This window comes from Heterodontus francisci, chromosome 9 (assembly GCF_036365525.1).
Source record: "Heterodontus francisci isolate sHetFra1 chromosome 9, sHetFra1.hap1, whole genome shotgun sequence".
In the NCBI taxonomy this organism is placed as follows: Eukaryota; Metazoa; Chordata; class Chondrichthyes; order Heterodontiformes; family Heterodontidae; genus Heterodontus; species Heterodontus francisci.
In genome coordinates this window covers 81,177,586-81,200,238 of record NC_090379.1, presented here as the reverse complement: position 1 = coordinate 81,200,238, position 22,653 = coordinate 81,177,586, and the positions used below count along the sequence as shown (strand labels likewise).

Sequence of the window (22,653 nt, the reverse complement as noted above, 5' to 3'; positions counted from 1 at the left end):
CCTTTGCTGAAACACAAGTTTACAATCACTTACCGAACAGGATTTCTGGAGAATGTATTAGACTGTAGGAAATTTGTGACCTAGCTATTGGTATCTCAGCAAAATTGCACCAAGTCGTTCTGTGCTCCCAACGAATGCCATTAAATTATAAAATAAAAATTTCAGATCTATGCAGATGATGTGGGTTAAGGCATTCATTAGCCAGTCCTAAATTTAATCAAAAAAACAATATGGATCTTTCCATTTTAATTTTGAACCTACCCTTGCTCTGTTTTATATTGAAACTTATCCTTACTGTTACGACCAGGTGAGAAAGGTGTCTAGGGATCCCTGTCAGCCTTCACCTGGTCTTACTGTAACAGGGTTTAATTTTAAACACACCGTGTTTTTAGCCCCCCCTTGGTGAATCCTTGTTCACCGCTTTCCAATTATAAGGCAAAGAAACCAGCACAAACAGGCTTTCTTAGGTTTAAAGAAGAAAAGTTGAAATTTATTAAACTCTAATTCGGTTAACGCCTACAGATACACAACGCGCCCACACTAGCATGTGTATGCGATACACACATGCAAATAGGGACAGAAAAGAGCAGAAGAAAAATGAATTGGAAAAGTTTGAGGCAATATCTGAAGAGTTTTTGTTATGGTTCTTCGAGCTCAGTGTAGAGTCCTTGATTGTAGGTAGATCTTGCTTTTCGATCGGGCTCAGTGTTCTTCTTAAACCTTGTTCGCTGTAGGAGACTTTTCTCTTTTGGGGTTTATGTGTCTTCAGTGGATTTAGAGGCTTATGAGAAAGAGATGGGAGCAGACAGGAGAGAGATCTTCTCAGTTCAGGAGCAAACAGGCACTCTGAGTTCAAACTCTGTGTGGCCAGTTCAAAAGGAAACGCTGGAACAGCCAGCCCTAAATGACCAGCTGGTCTAACCAGTCCTGGCCCTTGTGGATTGTATCTTCCTTAGCAGGCCCTAGAATGCGCTTCCTCACCTTTGATGTCTGTTAGTCTGTAAATGTTTTTTTCCAGCCACGGATGATCTGTTTAACAAGTCATTTCCTCGCTCCAACAACAGTTCAAAATTAATGTTCATGACAAAATTATTGTGCCTGATTCTTGGTAGGTGGGGGCCTAGCATGACACTGACCTTAAGGTTCCCTTTAACACAAATGATGCTAGCCATCAGTAAAGTATCCTATTAAAATGTAAGTGTTGACCAATTTTGTTTTGCTCTCATGAGCCAATCACTTCAGAAAATGAGACATGCAAGTTGCTAAACTTGTGATGCATTAATGTGATAGAACTTTTGTTTCTTTCCGTTCTTTTAGTTTATCTGGTATACTGGTGTTTCGTTTATATTTATGTTCATGTATAAACATGTCAATAGGATTTCACTGATGAGAGTGATATAAATTAGTGAAATAGGGAGCAAGTCCCACTTAAAAATATGTTCAGAAGTATTATGCTGCAGGTAACAGAGCATTATTGAAGACAATGTTTGACTCTTTATAATGTGCAGATCTACTGACCAATGTGATGTAAACAATGGTCCTTTACTCTATTGTACAGCCTAACCACAAAATACTGACCCTTAAAGTAAAACATACTTTTTTATGAGAGAATTCTGTAGTGTGACTAAAAATGATGGTACATGTAGTGAGACCAAATGAAAATGCATTGACAATAGACCTCAAGGCACATTTATTTTGCAGCAGAATTCTTGCTAATATTATAAGTTGGATTTTAGTCTTTTTTTGAATATATGCAATTTTCTTGAAGTATGTTTTAAAAAAACATGAAATGTTAGCCAGATATGTTCTCTTACATCCTTTAGAGTAGGTGTTTTAGCAAACAGCTGTTGAGAATTTTGCATGACATTCAAAATCAACCAGAAGCATAGATTGTTGATTGTACAGGGAATAAAATATTATTGAGCATATCTTCCTATGTTCTTGCGTGTCCCATCTGTAAGAAAGATAGATGAACTGGGTGTGTTAAGGACACAGTTGGTTGGAGAAGGTAGAGTATGGCAAACTGGTAATTATTAGCTAGGTAACCTTATCTGCAGCTGAAGTGAGATGGACTAACAGTGGCAGCAGTCATTTTGCTAAATCAAAGTCCATGTTAGTTGAATTATACACTGCCACACTGTGTTGTTAAGACTGGTATTAGCATGTACTGCTGAGGACATTGGAAGGACTCGATCTGTCACACTAAATCGCCTTCTCGCCCTCAAATGCTGAGGTCTGTGGCTCTGCTGACATGTTCCTTCATTAATGGTCCAGTCTTGACAACTGATCCTAATTGCCTCTGAACAGCACTTCATGTATTATTGGTTTCTGCCTGCCCTGGTTCATGTCAACAAGCCACAGCAAGTGTAGGGTGTGCCTAGTGCCTTTTTCTGCAATGATACTAAAATAGTCACTTACTTCTTAAGGTGCTGAACTTGCTGGAAGCAAAGTGAGAAACCCAAGATCCCTTCATCCCATAGCAATAAATATTGAATGTGCATCTGTATAATGTTGTAAAAGTGGGCCTGCATAAAGGCTATAAAACATGAATAAAGGGAACATTATGAACAGTGTTTTAAAGTGCATAGTTATGAATGTCTTTCATGCGTTTTATTCCTTTGAGGACAGTTTTTTCTACTTCTTGAGAAATATATTTTTCATTCTGCAGTGTTCTTTTTTAAAATTATATTCTGGAGAAACCTAATAACATATTAAATTTTACAAAATATAGCACACAATAATAGCCTGGATTTTCCACTGGGCATTAATGTTACTGGCCAATTTTATGATGGGCATACTTAACCTCCACTGGGTGAATTGTGTACCAAAATTCATGATACCTTAACATGTGCAATGGAGAATATGATAATCAGGAGTGGTTGGGGAGAAATTGCTGGCTCCTCAAAATGTTGTCTGTTAAAATTATTTACTGTGATGATGAAAGAAGGCAGCTATTAGAAATGATTGCTCATTTTATGCTTTTTTAAAAAGAATGATTGGGGGGGTGGGGGCGGTGGTGGGTGCTGTTGATGGATTGGGTATCCAAAATGGGTCATGACTCCAGCCATGTATTTTCAAGACTGTCATATTGGATTTTAAAATGTTGCCTGATATTGATCATTGTTTTGGTTGTAACTTCCTTCACTTCGTTGCAAGGTCGAAATGGGGGAATGACAAGCATATTTTAATAGAACAGAATAATGCATATGTTTTCCCCTTAATTTAAAGGACAATTCATTCAAGGCCAGAACTTCTAGTCTTCTGTTACTTCATGAAATGCTTAAAAATACCACTGCTGCCTTAAAGAACTAAATATAAGAACCTTGGTCAAACTGGTAGCACTGTCCACCCTGTCCGATTGTACCAAGTCATTGTCATTCGGACCCAGTCAAACCATTTCCTTCAGTTTCCATCTGTACTGCTTGGTGAGATGCTTTGCCCTTTTAGTAAACTCAATATGTAAACAGATCATGGTTAAATCTAAATGACTTATCTTCAATAATCACATTCTTGGACTGGCTTTTTCCAGAGGTAATGGAATAAGAATCAGATTTAAATATTCTGTATTTTGGCTTGCAGATTCTGAGAACCATGATGAAAAGACTTATCAGTTGTTCAAATTGGGAAATTAATTTTCAAAAAATTGGCCCAGTTGCTAACCTGGTGATTTTATAATTGTTCATGTGTCTTTACAACTAGAGCTATCAGGGACCTACCTTAAGTTTAAAATGTGCTCCATATTAAAGCTGAATCACAATTGCCTATGGAAATGTAGCACCATTATATCTTTTCATCTGTGCTTATTTTTGTAATCAAAGTTAATTTTCAAAAGTGTACCACCATGTGGCTGGTCTTCTGATTGGAGCTGCCATTTTGCACCGTTGCAGAGTTCTAGGCAGACTGGGAGCCCCGAGGCATGAAATTACATGACAGCACGTAAGTTAAGATTCTCTACACCCTCTGCTGTTCAATACATTCAGTGGAGCATCTCTCAGACAAAGACAGAAGCTCAGGCACTGACCTTAAGCAGTTTTTATTTTAAAATGGTGACTTACTGTGTAACTTTCATGAAATCTCAAAGAAGGGGATTCCATTGGTAATAACTCTTTCTTAAAAATATAGACTCAGCATTCTGGTCACTGAAATCATTAAGATGTAGTGGGATGTATAATCACCTATAGAGAATCAGTGTAAGTCAGTGTTAGTTTTTAAGAGGTAACACAGCATCAGACTTTATTTTATTAAACATGTTAACTTACTCCAGTGAGTTTTTTTTGTTCTTTAAATAACAGTGGAGTCAGATCTATGCTGTACATCTGTAACTGTGTGTTTTCAGTATGCAAAGGTGAACATTCAGCAATCTGCAGGGTCCAATTATTGGGAGAGGACTTAAACTAAGACTTTGTAACTAGTTCTGCAAGTTTTAGTACCTATAAAATTAAGATTGATCTAGTCCATGTATTTAAGTATGCTGTCACAATTTGTTGAGACTCAAGTTGTTAATATTTTTGTTTGTTTCAATCTTTTTACTAATTTAATTCATACAGGCAAGATGCTATGGCTGTTAACAGTCTCAGACACAGTTACACACTTACATAGATAGACTTGGGGCATTGTAGTCGAGAGTCTGTTCAGGCCTAACTAAAAATATCTTCTGTCCGAACAAGTTAATGTCCAGATTATTTTTGTCTGTCAATGGTTCGGGATACAAGTATAACATTTTGCATTAATGAAAACAGTAAAACGCACATTCCATTCATCAAGTCGCTTGGTAATAATTCTCATTATGTCTAAAAACCTATATCACAAGTTTTTTTTATTGAAAATTCTCTAAACTGTAACTGAGCATATTGAAAATTGTAGAATTGAATAGAAATTTCAATGTTCCAAAGCGCACCTCTTTTGTACTTGGCAGTTAGGTTTTACTGCACTGTATTTTGGAATTATTTTGATTATTTAATGGAAAAGAAAACTGACTTCCTTTCTCCTGTTTTCTATCTATATTCCATCTGTGATTTTCTACCAACAGTATAAGTATGAAGATTCACTGACAGTGCATGCACTTTATGTGCAGAAATGTTGCATCTTCGGAAGGAATTATGTTTGTGTCCAGAGAGAAAATGTTCTGATGATACTGTAGCTTTAAATCCCGCAGTTTAATAACTTGGAATCCTAATTGAGTTCAAATTTGCATATATATTGGAGAATATTGAATTTGTTTGCCACGTTATGTTGGCTAATGTTCTATTCCATGTAGTAATGCTGCCACCTTCTGAAACAGAGAAGTATTATCACCTAAAATGAGGTTCTGTGCTGGAGACTTTTTAACGTCTTCTGCAGGTTGCCCAATTGCTGAAAAAAAGCAGCATAACCTCACAAAGTCAACTTGCCGAATTCCAGAATTGCCTGAATCCCACCTTCTAAATGATTTGTTCAGAAGCCAGTGTGGGAGAAGTCCTAGCTTCTCAGTGTGGTTGCATTCCCAATGTGACAGTCTGACAGGCCTGGGAAGTCAGCAGGAAGGGGCAGACCTGAGTTCATTAACATTTTCCATTCAAAATGTATAACACTCATTAGCATGAAATTAAAACACTATTAATTTCTATAATAAACATGAGAGGCTATGTAGATAAGTTAATTTTGTGCAAAAGTTAAAGGAATGAGATACATGGTGCTTTGAGGGCAGAGGTGGGCACAGCTGGGATTAAGAGGCAAAAGAGATTGTGAATGTTTTTTCACCATCATTCAATCAGACAACATGCCCTTCAGCAGAACAGCGAGCCTCCTGATTCTCTCGAATTAGGGAGATTAGCATGAAGCGCATAATGCGGGATGATGGAATTTGTCATAATTTGCATTGTTCTGGAAAGATGCGGTTTGATAGAGCGATGCATCTTGGAGCATGTCATGTCCCACGGGCAGGTCACGAAGGAAACTTGGCAGAACTGATTTTCCGATATGTGCATCAGTCGTAAATGCCTCACAACCAATTTGTCAAAAGCTGAGGTCCAGACAGTTGAAAACAGTGGGTATTTGCCCTAATACAAGGAGAAATGAAGTCAGCATGTAGCGCCAAATAGCATATTCATTACAAAGTAATCTTGCTCCATATAAAATATATAGCCTGTTCATCATGATCTTTGTTAAATTTAGCAAATAATTTTATTGCATATTTTGTGTTCTTTGCTTTTAAAGCTTTTTAAGCAAACGGCTGAAGAGAATGAAGTCCCTTAGTTTCCGCTTACCATTATTCTAATAACAGATTGCCTTTGCTGAAAGGAGTCTTCTCACTGAAATCATCATTAACTATAACAGCATCAGGAGGTGTCTTCTGAGTGATTGCTTCTGACCTTGATAATGTTCACAAACTGCCAATAGAAAGGATAATCAGCATGTAGTTGACAAAACGGACATGACAGTGTTACTTATCTGCTGCGGCATTTCTGGAAATGGGCATGAGGAAAGCAGACAGGCAAGGGAACACGCTTATTTACAGTAGCATAGCAAGAAGAAAAGGTCCAATGTCATGAAATGACCACAATCTATTTATGGACGAACTGACAATGATGCCATTCTTTTGGCATTTTATATTTTTCCCTCCACTAAACTTATATGCATGCACGGGTTATGCAATTTACCATATAAATATTGAGCAAGATTTGGTGATATTTTACAAGACATTCAGCGATGCCTGCCTTTTCGCTTACTACATATATTGAAATAAGAAGGTTTATAAGGCCAGTTAAGTAACACTGATCATATGTGACAGTTGAGCATTCGCGGAATGGGAATTTCAGAAGTGCTAAAAAAAAAATATACAAAAATAATGTGTACGTATAGAGTAAGAATACGTCTATGCTATACCAGTATTCAAGAGAGAGAGGTTGCAATTTTTAATTCTTTTGGAAAGAATTTTATAGAATGTTCTAGATTTGTAACGTGGTTTTATCTTACACAAAGCACTGTACTTTAAAAAGATCTTAACAGGAACATAGAAATAGCTAAATCAAATTGAGCTGCCCTGATCCTCCATTTTATACCAAAAAAGTGAAACAAAAATAGGAACTTGGCCAGTTAGTTTATTGTTTGATGCATATTACAAGTAAGTAAGACATATGAAATAATGATTCAGAGGTTAACACCTCCATACCTTTACTGCTTTAATGAGCTTATTACCAAACCACTCTGCTGGAAATGCATTTTCACTTCATGTATTTCTAAACAGACCAAAAATACTGGCTATGGAAATAGATGGTAGACCAGATTCTGATAGTACCAAGACCAGAAAATATCCTTTGTTTTAAGATCATCTGCACTGTTCAAGCCATGCATTGTGCCATATTCTTGCCTCTTGGTTAAGTTCTTTTATTAACAGAGTGTACAAAGTATATAAAAAGCCTAAGTATTAGATGAATAATCATCCTAATTGAATCAATAAACTAGAAGGCTCAGGATAAACCAATATCAGACAAATAGCGTATTGAAACATTGCAGTTCCAAAAAGATAGCTATTGAAAATTTACTGTCTGGGTAATTGGATCGGTAGTCATTGAACTGAATGTGAGGAATAAATATATATTTATATGGATAAATCTTCTGTCGTACAGATAGATATGATAGAGACTTGAAAGAAAAATGGCTATCTACTGTCAGAAAACCATTAAATGATGGAAACATTCAGCAGGTCAGTTAGTATCTCTAGAGAAAAGAGATGCTAATATTTCAAGTGTAAACCCATTATCAGAACTGGAAGAAATTACAGAAGAACAACATTTAAAAAGGAGCAAAAAGAAGGGAGGAGAAGATAAATATGCACAATCACACTCACCAGTAATGTAATCTTTGGAAAACTCTTGTTTTTCTTTTGCAGCCATTGATTCACTTGGTTCAAAGCTGTGAATTGGTATTCATGCAATTGGTTATCTATTTTTTCATAAATTTGAATGTGTATAAGATTTTTGAGTTTTAATTCTTCTTAAGAAAGAGAAAAAAAATTGGCATTTTGGGTTGAAGCTTTACTGCCATGAGAGAAGCCGACATAGAGCCATAGACAGCAATATACTACATGGAGATACACATTATATCTTGGTGCATTTCCACTAAGAAATTGTTTATCAGAAGTAAATATCATTATCTAGATGAAACAGTGGAAGTGATTGAGCTCCTTAAGCACAGTCCAATGAAGGACAAAGAGTTGTTTTTATTCCCTAGTGTTTAAAGTGAAGAAAGTAAACAGTGCATGCAACTAAATGTAAAGTGTGAAATCATCAGTATATGTATTGGACCTATTAAAATAAAACCAGTATATTTTGGATCGGAGTCCAACTGTTGTATATCCCTGATTTGGAGTGATGCGGTGATAGTCCTGTGCATGCCTTCTGAAAGATATGTTAATTATATGATTAGTTGACTTAGTTTTTATGCAAAAGGAATTGTTTCATCCATTTCTGCCATGATGGATTTTTTTAACTGAGGAGAAATTTACTAGTTGCAGAATATTTACTGAAATTCAAGTGGAAGTATATTACACATGATATAAAATTTCCATGAATGAAAAGCAATAAAAGTGGTGGAACAAATGAATTGCATCATTTGAGGTTGGGGTGGGGGGAGGGAAAGGGTATAATATTGATGAAGAATGTGACTGTATTTATTTTATTCACAGCACAATTTATGCAATCAGGTCCAGGATATAGAATTTGTAGTACAACTGAAGTTATTCAATTAGCAGGAAAAGGATTCTCTTTCAATAACAAGGGGCCTTGATTTTCATTAATTCACAATTTTATTGGATTTTATATATCAATACATACAAATTCTTGTGAGATGCACATCAAACATATACACTGAAATTAATTTGAATAGACCTCAATTAATACTGCAACAAAACTTGTAAAAATTAAAGTGCAGGAAAGGGAATAGAATCCCAAAGGACAACTTTAACAAACTAAGGGTTTCATTTGGATAATTGCTACAATATAAGAGAGAGAAAGTCGGAGTAAAATATCATTGTACGTCTAATTTGATTTTTTAATTTAATCATCTGTTTATCATATGTTTGGAAATTCATGGATATTTATGAATGATAAAACTCCCGAAATTAAGAATTGGGAATTGGATATATACTTGAAAAGGAAAAAATTGGGGGCGATAGGGAAACAGCTGGGGAGTGGGACTAATTGGATAACTTTCAAAGAGTCAGCACAGGCATGATGGGCCGAAAAACCACCTTCTGTGCTGTATGATTCTGTGATTTTTCTGTTGAATCATATACAGTTGTATGTAATTATAGATGTCCCTTAAAGTTTTCTATAATTTGCCAGCATATTTCATTGTTAAACTTGTGTGACCTTTTTGGCAAGAGCAGAGTGATTTTAATACAATGTTTTAGTTTTGAGTGCGTATATAGAATTATCTAATCTAGAATTGGTGAGATGGGCAGTTAAGAGGTGGGAGAGTCCATGTATTTTAATTTTTGAGGTGTCTCTATAAATATCAAGTGCTGATTAGAGCGTACAAACATAAGAATGCACCAGCAAATAGAGTCAAGAGTAAGGAAAAATGACAAAATTAAAGGCTTTTTATCTAAATGCATGCAGCATTCATAACAAGACAGATGAATTGATGGCACAAATAGAAATAAATGGGTATGATCTTATAGCCATTACAGAGATGTGGTTGCAAGGTGACGAAGGCTGTGAACTGAATATGTGGAGCTACTTTACATTTCAGAAGGATAGGCAGAAAGGAAAAGGAGGTGCAGAAGCTCTGTTGATAAAGGATTAGAGAAATTATCTTGGATAGGAAGATCAAAATGTAGATTCAGTTTGGGTGGAGAAAAGAAATAGCTAGCTCAAGAAATTACTGGTGGGAGTAGTCAATAGGCCCCGTAACATTAGCTACACTGTAGGACAAATTATAAATCAAGAAATAATGGGGGCTCATAAGAAAGATACTGCAATAATTGTGGGTGCCTTTTTACCTTCATATAGATTGGACAAATTGGCAAAGGCAGCTTTGAGGATGAGTTCATTGAGTGTATTTGGGACATTTTCTTAGAAGAAATCATTGTGGAACCAACCAGGGAATGGGATATTTTAGATCTGGTAATGTGTAATGAGACAGGATTAACTAATGATCTCATAGTAAAGGATCCTCAAGGGAAGAGTGATCATAATGTAATAGAATTTCACATTCAGTTTGGTGGTGAGAAACTTGGGTCTTAAACTTAAATAAAGGCAATTACAAAGATGTGAAGACAGAGTTGGTTAAAATGGACTGGGAAAATAGACTAGAAGATAAGACGGTAGATGAGCAGTGGCAGACATTTAAAGAGATATTTCATAATTCTCAGCAACGATATATTGAGAAAAACAGACTCCACAAGAAGGATGAAACATCCATGGCTAACTAAGGAAGTTAAGGATGGTATCACATTGAAAGGAAAGGCGTACAACGTTGTGAAGATTAGTGGTATGCCAGAAGATTGGAAAATTTTAGAAACCAGCAAAGGATGGCTTAAAAAAGAGAAAACAGATTGAGAGTAAACCAGCAAGAAATATAAACACAGACAGTAAGAGCTTCTACAAGTCTATAAAAAGGAAGAAAGTAGCTAAAGTTGGTCCTCAAGTGGATGAGACTGGGAAATTAATAATGGGAAACAAGGAAATGGCAGATACCTCAAGCAAATATTTTGTATCTGTTGTTGTATTTAGCGCAAAAGGGATGTTCTGGAGAAAGTCTCAGCTTCAGGATAAGGTCAACAAAGAACTGTTTATTATTTACATAATACTATATACACCCTCATCAAACCTCCTAAACTGCATCCTTCCGCTCTCTCTTCTCTACAGCCTGACCTCATGTGACTGAGATCATCACTCTTAGAGTGGGAGGGGTTGCTCTCCCTGTCTTCAGCATTAACCCTTTACATCCTTATACTACATCTCCCCTCCTCCAAGTCTCTGACTTCACAGCTTTAGTTGGTTAGGAGATTTGACAACTCTCTCCGATCTGTTTGTAGTCTGACCGGGAAGATCAGCTGTCTTCCTTGTAAGTCTGGATTGCTGACTTGGTTGCTCTTTACTATGGATTGTAGCCTTCTATTCAGATTGGGTTTGTTCCTCTTCATCCGGATCTTCCAAATAAATGACTGGCTGTTGCTTATGAAGAATAGGGATGATAGTTCTCCAATTCTTGCATTTCCTTCAGATGTGTGTATAACATACAATCGCTGGTAGGTCTCGTGTCTACGGATTACTGTACCTACTGATTCCAGATCACATATTCATACTCTTTGACCATTTTTTAGTTCAGGTAGGTTTCTTATTTGAATCCTGAGTTTGTTGCCTTCTGTTAAGAGTTCTCCCTGTCTCTTACTTTCTCGTAGTCCTGGACATTCAATCCTGGAAGCAAGTTCTTCAATATAGGAAGTTGCGTTCTTCTCTTCCTACCCATCAGTAGTTCTGCTGGTAATAATCCACACATCAGCAGTATAGATCTATAAGTTAAAAGTGAAATTGAAAGATCTTCATTTTCTTTTAGTAATGACTTAATGCTTCTTACATCACTTTCCACCTCACCGTTCGACTGTGGGCACCTTGGCGAACTTGTGAAATGTCGAAATCCCATCTTCGTTGCAAAGTGAGAAAAGTAGTCATTCGCGAATTGTGGTCCGTCAGGGATACCATGCATTGCAAAGATGTCTTAAAGAGTTCTGATGACCATTTCTGTCATCGTAGAAATCAATCTTCTGACTTCTATACACCTTGAGAGGTTATTGATAATGATCATGTATGACTTCCCCCGAGCATAAATTGATCCATACCCAGCCTTTGCCACAGTCTGATTGGAAACTGTGTGGTTAACAGGGATTCATGTTGTTCTGGTCTCTGTACTGCGCATGTCTGATAGTTTTGGATCGCATTCTCGAATTTCTTAGATATTCCAGGCCACCATACCAAAGATTGTGCCCTCGCTCTGCACTTGGTTATACCCAAATGGTCTCGGAGTTAACAATCTAAGATCCCTGATCTCAGTGGACTAGGAATGACTAGTCTGTCGTTGTATACTAAAAACTGATCTATAATGATAATGTATATCCAATACTCATAAAACGTTTTCATTGTTCTCCTTCCTGGACATTTTTGTGACCCCCACCCCACCCCCCTTGCATGCTATACTGCCTTAAACAACTGTAGCCCTTGTCACAATATTGGATCTGGCTTATTTCCTGCAACTTCTGTATGCTTGCTGGTCAATTTTGTGCTGTATGTTGGGGAATATGATTCTGTTTCGCATACGAAATTCACATCCTGCTGTGTTGGATGGTCTATGGTCACTCTAGAAAGTATCGGCTGACAAGTGCAACTTCCCTTGGACGTACACTATCAATCTTAGACGAAATCTTTGTATTCATGGAGGCATCTTTGTAATCTCCTTCTCGTCTAACAAAGGTATCAAAGGTTTATGGTCTGTCTCAATGACGACACTCAATCCAATGTAGTCAGAAAATTTTTCACATGCCAATGGTTAGCACTTCTTTTTCTATTACTGCATACTGTGTCTCTTTGTCTGACAAAGCTCTTGATGCATAGAACGTCGATCTACGGGAACCATCAGGTTGTTCCTGAAAAAGAACGGCCTCTGACCCAGTTGCATGCTTGCTCCTGTGGGAATTCCAATACCACGCTTGCTATTTTCTAAGGAGTTGTCTCTGGATCTGTTATTTGTGCGAAGTGAGGTAGAAACTTTGCTAGTTGGTTTACCATTCGCAGGAATTTCTGGAGCTGCTGAATGGTAGTAGGAGTAGGAAATTCTGTAATGGGCCTTGTCTTTTGTGCATCTGCCATTGTGCCTCTCTGCTCACTATGTATGCCAAGAAATGAATTGAGGTCTTGGAAAATTCTCACTTCTCGTTCAGAGCAAACCCTGCATCTTGAAGTCTCTGTAGAACGTTTGAACTCTTTGGTCATGTTCCTCTACTGACTGCCCATGTATTAGGATATCATCCATGTGACAGATAACTCCTTCTAAGACGTTAGACATAGACTCTTGAAAGATCTCTGGTGCGGAAGTTATTCCAAAGGGTAACCTATTAAAACAAAATCTTCCGAAAGGCGTTATAAATGTAGTCAGTCATCTCATCAAGGGCTACCTGCCAAAACCCACTATTAGCATCGAGTTTTGTAAACATGGTACTCTGAGAGAGTTTCGCTAAACTGTCATCAACTGTGGACATTGGGTGAATTTCATGCACTACTGTCTTGTTGAGCTGTGTTAAATCCATGCTAATACAGAGTTCCATTCTGTTTTGGGCCAGGAACCATGGCCAAACACCCTCCGTTGGTTGTGTTACAGGAGCGATAGCGCCCATTCTTGTCAACTCTTCCAATTGGCCTTGAACTTAGATTAATAATGGGTGAGGTATCTTTCTGGGTGTAAAGATACACACTGGCCTGGCCCCTTCCTTCAGTGTGATTCTGTACTCCGGCTTGCGTCTTCCAAGCCCTGTGAACAGCTTCAGATATTCTGCTTGGATGCAATTCTTTACCCCTGTTTGCTTGACTTTGTCTGCTTGATCAAATGCAGGTCTAAGCATGCTTTTCTACTCAGTAAGGAAAATTCTTGATTATGCATAACATATAAGGTCTCCATGATTTGTCTCCCCTTGTATTGGGGAATTGCTTGCAGTTTGCCTTTTACTGACAGTTCTGTCCCGCCTGAACCACGCAACTGTGTATCCGCTGGTTGTAGGCAATGTCTCATCAACCATGGTCTGACAGAACTGTGACACTAGTACCTGTGTCCAGTTTAAATTCGTGAGGTGTCCATTTATGTTGATGTCTGCTGTCCAGAATCCTTGATTTGGGTCATTTATTTCTCCGATGAAATCTGTTGGTGTTTTATTTTCTGGATACTGATGCACTTGATTCGCTGCTCTCTGAAGCACTCAGCTTTATTTGTTGGACACTGCTCCCTTCTGTGGGTCTTCCTGGCATGGTTTCCTGGTGTCATGCACCTTCTCATCTGTGTGTGTCTTTTCCACAAAGTGTTTCTCAGACCTTGACTTCACAAACTGTACCGTCACTGGACGACTTCTCATCCACGCCTTGTCCTCAGCCCACAGAATGGCCCTATTTCATCAGCTTGTCTTACAATCTGAATGGCCTTTTCAGTTGTAAGGTCCTCCTTCGACTGCAGAAGGTCTGACAAAGATGCATCAGCTATGCCAACAACTATTTGGTCTCTGATTAGTTCTGCCTTTAATTCACTGTATTTGCATCCCTCTGCCAAGTGGTATAGATCATTAATATAAGAATCTATAATATAAGAATCTATGGATTTGCCTATCTTCTGCGCCCATTTATAAAATTTGGCCCGATCCAGGATTTTATTTCAAAGATTAAAATATTTATCAAAAGCTTGAAGGACATCTTCAAATTCATCAGAAGCCTCATTTACCCCTTGCCTTACAATTATGTTGACCGCAATCACACCTACTGAATGTTCAACTTATTACTTTGTACGGAGTAGGGAAGCAATCCGAAACCTTAGGAACCTCTTCCTCCAAATAGACCAATTTTGAACCTGAATTGGTCCTTCTAGTTCTTGAAAACTTTCTGGCATTCTGAATTTTGAATCCATATTACTTTCTTCGCTTTATTAAGGCTTTCTAGGGTGTTGCCCTTTGTTTTAAAATCTTGCAGGCTTGAATGGAGGTTTTCGCGGTCTTTTAAGGATTTCCCGCGCTTTCCAACCTTTCCCATGCTTTCCCTCCGCAGTCTGGCTGAGTAATGGCTGCTGACACCACCTGACTCCCAAGTCGTCTCTTCGCCCGAGATCGACTTCTGTACCTGTGCTTTTGACCTAGTACACCATTAACAGTTACTGGCACCGATAATTATCTATCACCCGATCCTGGACCGTTGCCTGGCACTGAAACAAACATCCCCACCTATCCCTATATTTCCCTACCACCTACCTATACTAGTGACAATTTATAACGGCCAATTTACCTATCAACCTGCAAGTCTTTTGGCTTGTGGGAGGAAACCGGAGCACCCGGAGAAAACCCACGCAGACACAGGGAGAACTTGCAAACTCCACACAGGCAGTACCCGGAATCGAACCCGGGTCCCTGGAGCTGTGAGGCTGCAGTGCTAACCACTGCGCCACTGTAGTAAGTGTGCAAAAATTTAGCAGATGGTTTTCAATGTGGGAAAGTGTGAATTATCCACTTTGGTAGGAAGAATAAAAATGCAGATTATTATTTAAATGGAGAAAGACTACAAAATACTGCAGTACAGAGGGATCTGGGTGTTCTTGTGCATGAAACAGATGCAGCAAGTAATTAGGAAGGCAAATGGAATTTTGGCCTTTATTGCTAGGGGGTTAGAGTTTAAAAATAGGGAAGTCCTGTTACAACTGTACAGGGTGTTGGTGAGGCCACACCTGGAGTACTGCGTACAGTTTTGGTCCCCATATTTAAAGAAGGATATACTAGCATTGGAGGCAGTTCAGAAAAGGTTCACTAGGCTGATTCCTGGGATGAAGGGGCTGTCTTATCAAGAGCAGCTAAACAGGTTAGGCCTTTGTTCATCGGAGTTTAGAAGAATGAGAGGTGATCTTATAAAATCATACAAGATTTTAAAGGGGCTCGACAGGGTAGATGTTGAGAAGATGTTTCCACTAGTGGGGGAATCTCGAACTAGGGGACATAATTACAGAATAAGGGGGCACACATTTAAAACTGAGATGCGAAGGAATTTCTTCTCTCAGGGTGGTGAATCTCTGGAATTCTCTGCCTCAGAGAGTTGTGGAGGCTGGGTCACTAAATGTATTTACGGAGGAGGTATATAGATTTTTGAAATCTCTGGGAGTTGAGGGTTAGGCAGAGCAGGCCCGAAAGAGAAGTTGAGGACTGGGACTGATCAGCCATGAACTTATTGAATGGCGGGGCAGGCTTGAGGGGCTGAATGGCCTACTCCTCCTATTTCTTATGCTATGTTCTTGAGGGTAATAGATTAGCATGGATAGAGGATTGGGAGTCGGGATAAATGGGTCATTTCAGGTAGGCAAACTGTAACCAGTGGGGTGCCACAGGGATCAGTGCTGGGGCCTCAACTATTTGCAGTCTATATGTCTGGCTGAAGGAACCGGGTGTTTTGTAGCCAAATTTGCTGATGATACAAAGATAAGTGGGAAAGCAAATTGCGAGTCTGCAAAGGGATATAGATAGGTTAAGTGAGTGGGCAAAAATTTTGGTGTATAATGTGGGAAAATATGAGGTTATTCACCTTAGTAGGAAGAATAGGAAAGAAAATATTTTTACATGGAGAGAATGTTGCGGTACAGAGGGATTTGGGTGTCCTTGTACATGAAACACAAAAAATTAGCATGCAGGTACAGATAGTAATTAGGAAGGTAAATGGAATGTTTGCCTTTTTCCAAGGGGGAAGTCTTACTGCAACTGTACAGGGCATTGGTAAGACCATACCATGAGTGCTGCATACAGTTTTGGTCTCCTTATGGAAGGAGGGAAATACTTGCATTGGAGGCAATTCAGAGATGCTGAGTCATTGAATATATTCATGGCTGAGATAGACAGATTTTTGAACTCTAGGAGAATCATGGGTTCTGGGAAACAGACAGGAAAGTGGAGTTGAGGCCAAGATAAGGTCAGTCAGGATCTTATTGAATGGTGGAGCAGGTTGAGGGGCCATAAGGCCTATTGCTGCTCCTATTTCTTATGTCATACACGCAGTTGTTTCTAGTGCAGCATGTTGTCTACATTTAGACTCCAGTGACAGGATTTTTGGAGGCCGATTGGGGCGGGAGCAGAGGCATAAACTCATGTTGTACAAGGACCTCATTCCGCCCTACCATTGCTCCCCTCCCTGGAGCCATTTTTGGGAAGGCTGGACCAGAAGTGAAATGGCAACCCACCTGCAAGCATTGGATAGCTTGTTAAGGTATTATTAAGGCCATTGATCAGAGGCTGGCTGGAATTTTCCAGTTGGTCTGTGGGCCCCCCCATAGGGTTGGGAGCACACAGCTGCCTGGAGGGCCCTCCTGGGGGCAGACCAGTGAGTCTGCGCTCCTGAAAACTTTGAGGCTTTCCACCTGCCTACTCGCCACAATGGTCACACAGCAACTGTGGACATTTTTTATTTGAAAACTTTTGAAAGTGTTTTGAGGGCACCTCAAGATCTCTCTCCCTTACCTACAACGGCAGATTGCAGCTCCTTCCTTACTGGAGGGCTTCCTATTGGCTATCCAGCTTCGCAAGCCCACCTGCCATCCTTAATTGTACAATCCAGACAAGATCGGTGTCGGGTGACTGTTCCCGACACGGTGTGGGGTCGGGACCCACATTTGACCAAAATGTCGGGGTGCCAACCCAAACCAGGAAATTCTGCCCCAGGTTATTCAGTTGAGACTGACAGGTTTTTTGCTATAGAGGGAGAGATGCGGCTATAGTACCTTAATATAGTACCTTACTAACCACTGGAGTGACATAAAGTCCCATTCATTGAGGAGACCAGCATCCTGGAGAAGGGACAAAAATATGGCAAAAATAATACTCTGGTAACTTTTTGTGTAAGGCATGTGATGCTGTGACTGATGAGAGGTAATGTAAATGAGACTGCTGAACATTTAGCAGCTGCTATAGTAACAGTATTTCATCATCATAAGGTTGAACTGTTGGATACTGAATTAATATGGATGAATTACCGACTGTAAAGTATTAAATATTCTTTTCCTTTCGTGGTGACAGCCTTGTTACTTGTATGTTATGTACAGACTGGCCAAATGTCAACAGAAGGAAGCTACCAAAATTTAAGTGTAAGTTCTGAAAAAGGTAAAAATTGACCCTAATTTAGAAATTCGTGGTGCAGAATTCAGAAATGTAATTTTCTGTTATTGCAAAGGAACGTACTATATTATTCACTCCTTTTATGTTACTCTCTTGTCTAATGTAAATTTCTCCCTTCTTGTTATCTTTTTCTCCATTCTATTCTCCTGAATGCAGCAGCACCTCAACCCAAATGGGTTTTTTGTAGGCCATGTTTTCCAAGGCAGCAGGGGTCTCACTGCCAGGGACGGAGGTGGGGTGGGGGGGGGAGGGGGGAGACCTCCATTCAGCGGGCAATGGGGCTCGGGGCTGCATTTTATGGCCGGCAGCCAATTAAGTGGCTGCCATCAGGCCTAACATCCAATTAAGGATGGCAGCCCGTCCCAAGAGCTGCTGGCCCAATCAGAGGACCGGCAACTCAGCAGTGCCAATGGGAGTGGTAGCAGCTGCTAGGGTTGCACCTGGAAGAAGAGGACACAGCACTGGACATGCGACCTCACAACCAGGTGAATGGGGTCTTGGATGGCAGGGGGCGCTGATGCTCGGGGCCCCCTCGTGGGCCAAAGAGTGCCCAAAAAGGAGGACCCCCCTGCCCCCCCCCAGCTGAGATAGATCCAGCCTTAACCCAAAATCCTCAAAAATGCATTTTCCAGTAGACATCTCATTGGTTCATGATTAGGAGTCGGAACCCTGACTGATTTTTCTTTTTCCTCATTATTCACACAGCTCAATTATTGCACCATGTTGCCCCAGATAAATTCATTTGATTCAGTAAAAATTTTGAGAATCAAGCCCTTTTTGTCTCGAGACCAGCACCATCTTTGGAAACATTGGGGATTCTGAATTACTGACATTTTAGCATTCATTTTCAACTGTGTTTTGTATTTAATAACATTACTTTTCTTCCACTTGTCCCAAGTCTATGAATACTAACTTTTGCTGCAGAATGTTGATCCAGGACTTTTTTGTATTGAAATGATTCAGTAACAAGGATCTTAGATGGAAGATTTTATATACTTATGACTAAATCATTCCTTGATTAATCTCCTCATGGTATGTGCAGAGCAAAGCTGTTTCACAAAATACTCCTGAGTACTGGATTATGTAGGCCTCAGGTATCCTTAATCACATCCTTAGAATTGCAAATTACACCAGTTAAAAAATCTAAATGATACAAAAATACTGTCCAGTCAGTTAAATTACAGTAAAATATACATTAAATGGTCCTTATATCAGCTATATTAGAATCATCTTGTTTTACGTGATGATATTAGAATGCAAATATGATAAATGATTTAAAGTCCCTATATGGAATGATTTGAGTATCATTTGATGTATGTGCTGTTATTACAGTCAATGCAGATACATTTGAGGTTATTCAGCAATGTATCTGGATATGGAATGAAAATTATTCTGGAAAAAAATTAAATAATGTTTCCAAAAAATACCAGCTTCAAGATTATTGTAATGTTTTTCAATAAACTATTTAATAAGTCTGCTGTGTTTTTTTTCATTCAGATAAAATACTGCTGAATAAATAAGATCACCTCCTACTCTGCCCTAACTTAAGTAGAATCAGATCTTTTAGTTAGTAGTGATGGATACATAGTGTGGTGTGATTCAGGGTGTGGTGTGAGAAACAAGTACAATTAAGAACAGAAATTGCTGGAAATACTCAGCAGTTCAGACAGCACCTTTAGAGAGAGAAACAGTTAATGGCCCGGATATTTACTTGGGGGTAGGTGTGTGGTATGTGAGCAGGGGTGGTGGATGGGGGAGTTTTGGTCTTGGAAATCCAGAAGTCTGGATTTCACCATAAACTATGCAGTTTTAACATCACATCATGCATCTTTTTCAAGGAAGTTCCCTGTCCAGAAGGCAGCCTGATTGACAGGCTTGGCTCCCTGCTGGGCATGAACAGTGAAGGGGCATGTTTGTTCGTCAATCGGGGGAGGAGGCAGGGGTGGCTGACAAACCCAGTAAGGGACCTTGATCGTCAGTCCCGGGGAGTTGGAAAGGAGTTCATCTCTGACCTGCGGTGAAGGGTGGGTTCGGACCTCTGATCCTGGGTTGAGGAGGGGCGGCGGGAGCGTCTGATGATGGGCAGGTACGCTTGATGGGCATGGGGGAGCAGTCCTGCTCCTCTTAACTCGCGCAGTGCTGTAAAGCCACTTAGTTTTTCCACTCAATAGTCCTTACCTCCCTTTAGTTGTTGGGTTAAACCTGGAAGACAGATTAAATCTGAGGCACACAGCCTCATAATTTTCAAATGACCAACTCCCATCCTGTCCCATCCCCCTCATCCTACCTCCATTAAAACCAGGAATGGGTGGATTTGAGAATTTTACATTTTCATATCCCAAACCCACATGTTGGTGGTTAAAATTTCCCCGTGCTTTCAAGTTGATGATCTATAGCCAGAACTAGAAGTTATAGGTGTAACAGCTTTTAAGCAAGTGCAGAGGCAAGGTATTTATTCCTTTGTTGTGTCAGGTAAAAGAAAGTGATTAGGTTATCCTGTATGAAGTAAGTTTATTCTAGATGGTGCAAAATATGAATTGGACAACTGCTATTTATTTATTGCAGCAACTGATCCTTTTGTATATTGAACCAGTGTTTTCATATTTTGATTTCTTTTCATCAGAGCAGTTCCCTGGTTGGATTTGTTATTCCACCAGAGGATATTTTCTTTGACCAGACTTTGAATATGCATTAAAATTCCAGACAGGGCTATTACAAAATATATCAATAATTGACACCTGTCAGTTTTTTTTATGTATAATATTCCTTAAAGGACATTAGTGAAACAGATGGGTTTTAAGACAATCAGTTAGTTTCATGTTCAATATTACTGATGCTAGCTTTTTATTCCAGATTTATTTAATTGAATTTAAATTCCCAGCTGTCATGGTGGAATTTGAACTCATGCCTCCTGATCATTAGTCCAATAACATAACCAATATGCTACTGTACCCATATATGTTTAGCATGTTTATGCACCATACAGATCTTGGATGGTGTAGTGATTATTGGGACTCTTATGTAAAGGTTTCTGCATGTTGCATTATTTTTATCTCCAGAATTCTTGTATAATATTTTTGCGTAAAAGTCTTTATATGAGGTTTCACTTTTTGTGCTAAAAATATAAAAAATTGTTTCCAATTTTTAAAAGTTAATTTCCTTTTCATTCCACCTACACACTATCTCATGACCAAGAGAAGCAGGAAACCTGCTTGAGATTTATATTTATACCCCACTCAAATCAGCTGCTGGAAAGTAAGGATTGCAGCATGGACTAACTCACTATCTGACTGAAAATTCACCAAACCTACTACAACTACTATGATCTTTTAGCCTATAAGATAACCTGTTACTGCACCAGCAAACAAAGTTTTTAAGCAAAATAAGCATAGGTTTATACACAAAATTTACAGTAAGTTAAAATAGAGAAAGGATCTGTCCATCCATTCCATATAATTAATTTTATGCTTATTCTGATTGGAGAAGACCACAATATGGCAGCTGCAGACGAAATCCAGCCCTCGGAGGGTTAAATTTGTTTCAGTCAAAGCACAGATGTAGTTTCAAAGTAGATGAAAATCTCTGGAGGCAACTCTGTCTTCCCTCCCCCAATCCCCACGGCAGTTTTAATATTTGTAAGTTATTATCCTGCTGAGTTTCTTTTTTTAAGAAGTTTCCAGAACACTTCCTATAAATTTGTATGCAGACAGTGTTTTTAGTGTGCATGTGTTTGAGGTGGGGGTAAAAAGCAGATTAGCATTTTTACAACTTTTTTTTTAAAAAGTGGGACCATCGAGATCCTTAGTTTAAAACATTCAGTGTGCTGCAGTAAATTAATTAAACACAGTACTTTTAGCAGAGATAATCCTACTACCAATAATAGTTCAGAAGAATTCTTCATTTACTGCTATTGCCCAGTGGAAAAACAATGCATATTTAAACAAATACCTAACACATTAAAATGCACATTATATTCTGGTTGTTGATTAGTTTATGAGACTAATGCAAATGTAACTTTCTTCCTGTCAGATTTAGAGCTACATTATGCAGTCAAGTTGTATTTTTAAGGACAGATCATTGACAGTCAATTAACAAGTTTGATTGGTGTGTCATATCATTCTTTTGAACTGTTAATAGTATGTTAATAACATTCTTTCTTTGTGCTATCCCATTTGTGGTTTCTCAGTAGCACAGCTATTTTTTTATTCCAACCAACCTAAAATAAATCCTAAATAATAGATTATTAAGCACCTGTCTGATGCAGCTTGGGGAGATTTTTTCTGCATTGGGAGTTCACAGTGAATCCCTTTGATATTGAAATTAAGGAGTGATAGCCTTTTTATTCAAATCATAACTTCTTTTGATGGTAGCTTGTTAAGAAATATTCAGTGAAAGTCTGACCTTATCTGGTTTCCTGTGGAACAGAACTCTGATGCTGTCTGAAGGTTCATAAATGGAATGCCAATGACAATTTGTTGTTGTCGTTTTGCTGCCTCAGCCCTCAGTTGCGGGTAGTTGATGTACAGCTCTCACTTTACCAAATAACCCTTCCAAGTAAATGATCTTCTGATTGATCTGATAGTTTCAAAGCACTAGGTTCTCATTTATGGTTTGCAGTCATAGTAATTTAAGCTTGTACTGTTGCTCTGAAAAATGCATCAAAGTTGACAGCCAAACTTGACGGACAGGCACAGTATCATGGGAAACGTGATATGGGAAGCATGCTTCTTCGACACCCATTTAAAAAAAGTACGCGGTACTCTACAACAGGAAATGCA

General features: G+C 38.8%; 1 protein-coding gene and 1 long non-coding RNA gene across 7 annotated transcripts in view; one reads left to right on the top strand and one right to left on the bottom strand.

Moving 5' to 3' along the window:
• The window catches only part of dph6 (diphthamine biosynthesis 6), a 391,285-nt gene that overhangs the window by 251,155 nt on the left and 117,477 nt on the right, over positions 1-22,653 (top strand). The window contains exon 13 of one of the 6 annotated variants that reach the window (XM_068039387.1): positions 2,427-2,543. The exons of the other annotated variants lie outside the window; for them this stretch is intronic. Coding sequence (XP_067895488.1) covers positions 2,427-2,453 — 27 coding nt within the window. The 3' untranslated portion in view covers positions 2,454-2,543. Of the gene's footprint in view, positions 1-2,426; positions 2,544-22,653 lie in introns of those variants that run through there. 6 annotated transcript variants of the gene reach the window in all.
• Positions 4,786-22,602, bottom strand: LOC137373875 (uncharacterized). The gene is made up of 4 exons (XR_010975726.1): positions 22,277-22,602; positions 7,829-7,893; positions 6,246-6,368; positions 4,786-6,038 (listed from the first exon to the last, which is right to left on the bottom strand). It is a non-coding gene; the product is annotated as an uncharacterized lncRNA (long non-coding RNA).